The sequence below is a fragment of the Condylura cristata genome, unplaced genomic scaffold (genome assembly GCF_000260355.1).
Source record: "Condylura cristata isolate star-nosed mole 26May11 unplaced genomic scaffold, ConCri1.0 scaffold00038, whole genome shotgun sequence".
Taxonomy (NCBI): Eukaryota; Metazoa; Chordata; class Mammalia; order Eulipotyphla; family Talpidae; genus Condylura; species Condylura cristata.
The window spans coordinates 9,173,873-9,179,969 of record NW_004567139.1 but is presented as its reverse complement, the minus strand read 5'-3'; the positions used below and the strand labels follow the sequence as shown (position 1 = coordinate 9,179,969).

The 6,097-nt window shown below is 67.7% G+C and overlaps 1 protein-coding gene across 1 annotated transcript in view; it reads right to left on the bottom strand.

Moving 5' to 3' along the window:
- The window catches only part of SEC14L1 (SEC14-like 1 (S. cerevisiae)), a 21,806-nt gene extending 16,149 nt beyond the window's left edge, over positions 1 to 5,657 (bottom strand). Inside the window, exons 1-2 of the mRNA XM_012733005.1 lie at positions 5,561 to 5,657; positions 4,937 to 5,029 (exon numbers count right to left, since the gene is read on the bottom strand). Coding sequence (XP_012588459.1) covers positions 4,937 to 4,999 — 63 coding nt within the window. The 5' untranslated portion in view covers positions 5,000 to 5,029; positions 5,561 to 5,657. The remainder of the gene's footprint in view (positions 1 to 4,936; positions 5,030 to 5,560) is intronic.
- Between the last annotated feature and the right edge of the window lie 440 nt (positions 5,658 to 6,097).

Genomic DNA, 6,097 nt, shown 5'->3' with positions numbered 1-6,097 from the left:
AACCCAGAGGACAAGGACTAGAGGAAGGAAAATACATGGGGGGGTGGCCGGGATGGCCCCAGACCTGCAAAACCGGTTATCCGGAAAGGAAGAGCCCACCTGTGCCAGGGGTGGCTATGGCTATGGGGTGGTGAAAGCGCCAGGGGCAGAGGGGCAGAGACCAGACCGAGATGCCTTTCTGCAGCACGGCGGGAGGCGCAGCCCCGGCGAGGACCACATGGGGAAGAGTGGGCGCCTGGGCCCTGGGCAGGACGCCGGGGCGCAGCCTTCGAGGGCGGTCAGTACTGCAGGCGCCGTGCCGACGCGTGGGCGCTCTGCGGGAAGCACGAAACAAGGCCTGTCTCATCCCTGTGCAGGTTCGACGTCAAGAAAGGAGGACCAAGAAGGGTCAGCTAACCGGACGCCCTGCGGAACTTCCCTGCGGACTCAGCGGCCGCCTCGGCCCCCCGCCCCCATCTGACGGCCCTCGCGGGGCTGTGCAAGGCGCGTGCCGCGGACAGCCGCCCCTCCCCGGACACCGCAGCCCTGCCTGCACCCGCTGCCAGCCCTGCCGGGGGTCTCCCGGGGCCGCCAGCCCCGCCAGCCCCACGGGTGGGGAAAGGCGCCCTCGCGACAGCCAGTTTAAACTGGAGAAGAACAGTTTGCATCTTATTTGTAAGTTAAATACGCCACAGGCAAGTCACACAGGGGCCTCTGGCGGGAGGGGAGACGCCCTGCGAGCACGGCTTCAGCCTGGCAGCCCGTCCAGCTGAGCTGCTGGACGCGGCCGCCCTGACCCGGGAAGGCGGCTGCCTCCCCGCCGGTCTCTGCGGGTCCAGTCAGGTCAGCAGAGGGTTAAGGGGACTGAGCGAGACAAATGACCTGGCTTCTCTGACAATCAATGCACCGAAGAGACCCAAGGGGAAGAGGGAGTGCGAGCGAACAGAGGCTAAGAGGCAGCCCTGGGGCCGCCCCCCGCGCCCCCAGCGCAGCCAGTCTGCTCATCGCCTCACGACCTGTGCTTACGGTTGAAATTCCCCATCCACACAGCTTGGTGTTTTTAAAACAACACCAGGAACGTCAGGGGCCAGGGGCTGAACCGGGTCCTGCGGTCTCCAAGCACTTCCGACAGACCGCAGCGCCCACCCCGGCGATGGGCGGTGCCTCAGAAGGCGAAACTGTGGGGCGGCGTGGGGCTCGCCCGCGGAGCAGCCGGGGTGCCCTCGCACCGCCACACGGATGCCAGCCTGGCCAGGGGGAAGAGCACAGACCGCCGCTAAAAGCTGACCCAGCCCTTCCCCCGTCATCACAGGGGGTGGACCGCGGACGCCCGACAAACTGGGCGCCCCACGAGCCAGCACACGTGCCCCGAGGGAGTCCCTTCCCCCGCGCTGGCCCCCGCGGCCTGACCCGCCTTCGCCTGCGAGAAACGCTGTCTGGGGGTCCCCCTCGCGGGGTCCGACACGACGGGGTGAAATCCGGGGCGTGACAAAGAGGATGGGCCTCCGGCCCAAATGATACTGGACACCCGCCAAGCACAGGTCGCGGGCCTGAGGCGGCCCGGCCGGGGCGCAGACGCGCCAGCTCCCCGCCCAGGCAGGGGCAGCACGGTCCGTGTGGGGTCCAGGGTGCCCCTCCCTCACCCAGCATGAGGCTCCCTCCCACCGCAAAGGCGCCAGCGTCGTCACACGGCAGGACACAGCTTTGAAGGGCGAGAGCGAGCCCAGCGCCTCTGCGCCACGCCGGGCACGGACGGCCCCGCAGCCCGGCCGCGCCCTCGTCACCGCCCGGCCTCCCCGCGCGCCCCCCTCGCCCTCCAGCCCCGGCCCAGGTGGGAAGCGAGGACCGAGAAGGGAACAGGCGAGGCAGGAGGTGCCAAGGGCTGAGGGGCTGCGCCGGCAGGCGGTGACCCCGCCGCGCCCGCGGCTCTTCTGCGTCGCCGTGACCCGGTTAAAAGGAGGGGAAGGAGCTTCAGTCGGGGGCTGCGAGAGGTCGCCCTGCCCGAAGGCCGCACTCCCAACGCCCCTCCTGAGCCCTGGACCGGAGCTCGGGGGCAAGGGAGCGCTGCCAGGAGCACCCCGGCCTGCTGGGCACCCAAGGGAGCAAGAGAAGCCACAGTCGGTGACCCGAGGACCCTCGGAGATTTGCCAGTGAACCCCTAACGCAGACTACAGGGCTGCTGGTGAGTGGGGAGACAGCCCAGAGGGAAGGGGGGTAGGGGAGCAGGCTGGCAGGAAGGGGAGACCGGCAGCAGCCCAGGGGGTTCGGAGCCCCAGGCGCCTCTGCCCTCAGGCCTTCCAATGGCGACCCTGGGGGAGGGGGGCAGAGGCTGCTGGCCGCCACCCCGGGTGTCACAGCAGCCCCATGGCGTCCCCTCAACCGTGCCTCTGCATCCCTGGGCTGGGTCACTGCCTGGCAAGGGCAGAGCTGTGCCTTAGAATCTGGGCTCCACCTCAGAGAGCGCAGAGGGAGCCTAGGCACAGCACCCGAGGCCCTTCGCTCGGCCTCTCAGCCCTCCTGCTGGCCTCCGGGCAACTGTGCCCCGTGTCAGGAGGGCACACGCGGGCCACGGCCACCCGCTGACTTCAGCGACTCTCCACACCCCGAAGGGGCTGGGCTAGCCCGTTTCTCGACTCACGGAAGGGGTAAAATTCTGGTTTGGGGGTGGTATTTGCAAAGGACACCCTAAATGCCTCAAACGCCTACTGAGGAGCTCCCTGGCGCTCATGATTTCAGAGCCCACAGAACACCACGCTCCAGCTTCCTGAGCCCAGACCAACCCGGGACCTTCGCCAAGCCCCGGCAGAAGGCCCCCGGGCACTGAGCCCACGACCTGCCCCAGCGCCTCCTGCCAGTGCCAGTCGCCACGGGACTCGGGCCGTCGGTGACCGCTGCGGCTCTGCCCTGGGCCCTCTGGCCGCCACGGCTGTCCCGGCCGACCGGGCCGGCCGCTGAGGTCCTCAGGCAACTCAGCTGCAGCTGTCTCCCCTCGCTCTGCACAAACTGAAAGGTGTGCTGAGGAGCTCGGTCCTAACGCGGTTTCTCCTAAGTGAGGAAAATAAAGCCGGTCAGTGCTCAAGTTCTTACGCCGCGAGCCGACGGAAAGCCGCCGAGACTCGGAGACGGCCCATCTGCTACGTAGCTCCGGGGGGGAGGTAACAGTCTCCAGAGTAGCTGCCAAGGGAGTGCCCGGCGGCGAGTGACGGGCGAGCCGCTTCACAGGCGGGGCGGGGGGTGGGCGAACCACGCCAAGCACTGGTGTAAAGCCACGCAGGCCACGGCCACGCAGGTGACCCCGGCGTGATGGAGCCGGGAAAGCCGGGCGGGTGAACGCAGCGCACCAAGTGCCCCTCTGCGGGCCGGCCCGGCAGAGCCCCCGGGAGGGGCCGGCGCCCTTGCTGTTTCGGAAACAAGGCCCAGGCGCCGGCCGGCCCCTCGCCCGCCCCGGTGGGCCTTGCTCTGCTCTGCTGGCAGCCTTCCTGCCACCTCCCCTGGCAGCCCCGCCCACTGGACAGGTTCGGCAGCAGCCTCCAGCCCAGGGACCCACAGGCCGGCCAGCAAGCTGCACCTGCTCAGGGCAGGCCTCTCTCCAGAACCTGCACCAGGAAACGCACCAAAACACTCAGCCACAGGATCCACCACAGAGCCGGACGGGGCCAGGGCGGCCTGACCTGAGGGGAAGCTCGCCAGCTGGAGCCTCGGGGAGGGAAAGGAGCGGCGGTCAGCGCGGCGGGGGAAGGCCGGCGGACCCGGTGCGCTCCGGGCGCTGCGGGGTGCCAGCTGCGGAGGGAGGCAGGAGCCGCCTCCAGGCCGCTCCAGGGCCCGCCCGCCCCCGCCGGTCGCAGCCCGCACAGCTGACAGCCCCATGATGGCGCCTGCTTCTCAGCGCGGCCTCCACCCGGCGGCCAGATCCAAACCAGCACTCAGAACACGCAAACAGGAAACAAGTCTGCTGATGAGCCATTCATAGAAAACACTAAGAATCACCCCCCCAAAACCCCTCACACCTGACAGAAAGGGGACGCGGAAACGTGCTGACAGGAAAGGTCAGCGCCGGGCAGGGCCGGTCACGCCTCAAGGCTGACCAAGTGCACGCGAAAACTGCCCGGCTGTTCTCTGCAAGGGAACTGCACCTCAATTTACAAAGTTCCCTAAAACTACACGCTTCCTGGAGGCGCCTTGCGTCTTTGTTTCGGATCTGGGTTAATCTCACACACAACAGCGAACACTTGGGTCTATTTGTGTGCAGGACAGGAACAGGGAACATGGGGGTGCGAGTCTCAGCATTTCCAGAAGTGAGGGCCGCGGCCCACTTGCGGGGGCAGAGCGGAAGGGGGGGTCGGTGGGGCTTCTCGGGTACGTTCGGGCCCTGACCTCGGGGCCGCGTGACGTTCTCAGCAGGCGTGCGAGACACAGTCCTCTCCCGTGCACCTCCCGGGCCAGGAAAGGGAGGAGCGTCCGGGGCACCCCGTGAGCGGGAGGCGCCTCCGCTGTCCGCTCTGGTGACTCGCTGGTTCCAGTCACTCTCGGTAAACACCCAGGAGCTGGAGGCTGCAGCTAACCCACGTGTGAATTCTTAACATGACTCATGAGTCTGACGTGGGGGCTCTGAGCAGCACCGGAGCGCCCTGAGCCCCACCCCCACTGCCGGTTCCGGCCCGGGGATCCAGCAGCCAGGGGCGCGCTGCTCCCCACATCCCTTTTCTGCTTAACAAAGAGCAGATTCCAGAGGAAGGGAATTAGTGAGGATCCCACCGCTGTGTTTTCAAAGGGAAAATTAGGCCACATATTACCTCGAGGAGCATTTTTAAGAAGCAAACGCGCAGGCTGTTATTTTCAGTCTTGGGGTTTGTCAGACCTGTGCACACTGGGGACGGCGCCGCGGCTCCTGGGCAGCCAGCCAGCTCGAACCCCTCAAAAGCCCAGAGGCCAGGGAGAAAGGGCGGTCAGTACTCACGGCCATGATCAGCTCGAAGGGGTGCTTGTACACCCGCACGGGCGACTGGTACTTCTGCACCATGGTGGCGCTACGCCGGCAACCCGCTCACACCTGCCGGACACAAGACAGTGAGCGCGCCGGGCAGGCCCACGCCTCCCGCCCCCAGCGCCCCGAGCGCGGGACCTCCGCCAGCCCCCGCAGCAGGACCGGAACGGAGAGCCCTAAGCGAGCAGCGCAGCCTGGAGCCCGGGCCTCTCCCGAGCTGTGCCGGGCGGGGAGCGAGTCCACGCCGGCGGTGAACGCTGGGGCCGAACGCTGGGGGTGACTTCGGAGTCACTGTCTCCAACAGCTTCCACTAAAGCCAACACACGGTGGCCCCTAGAACACTAAGCCCGGACACCCCAATGACGGCGGAGTGTCCCCCGGGGCTCAAAGGAGAGCACGCCTGGCGCCAGCCTGGAGCCAGGGGCAAGGCCGACTTCCAGGGCTCGGGTGGGCACCACGGCGGGGCTCCTGCCCGTGTTCCCCTCAAGGGTCTGTGCCAGGTGCAGGGTCGCACGCAGGCCCGGCCACGTGGATTTTCCTGAAGACGCTCCATGCGGACACTGACTTCCCCCTCTGAGGGGCCCGGCGCCTGCCCACCTGTGCTGCCGAGGATAATCATCAAGAGTGTCACTCCGGGCTGAACGTGGTGGGCAGCTCCCCAGCTGCCAGGTGGACTGTCCTCCAGGGGCCGAGTCCAGCTGTTAAAACACAACAGAAGGATGGACTGGGGTTCAGGCCGCCTGCAGGCGCAGCTCCCTGTAAGCAGGTGTCAGGTCTGGCCGCCTCGGGGTGTCTGCTGAGGTCTCTGGGCGCCCCGCGGCGCTGCCCTGTGTCTCCTCCAGTGAGCCCTGGCTGAGCTCATCTTGAAGGCGTCCAGCCTGAAATGGTGCCTGTGCTCCCCTCTGTCCGCACTCCGCCAGCCCCGTCAATCTCGACCCCACAGCCGGTCCGGGCGGCGCGCCCGGCCGCGTTCCATCTCCATCTCGAGTTGCAAAGCTGGCCCGCGGGCACGGCCGGCTCCGAAGGGGCGGCTCAAACTTCACCGGGAAGTGAATGTCTGCGTCCCAGCCAGGGAGCGCGAATCCTGGGCAGGAGCGGCGCGGGGGGCGGCAGCGGCAGTCAGCGCGGGCCGGG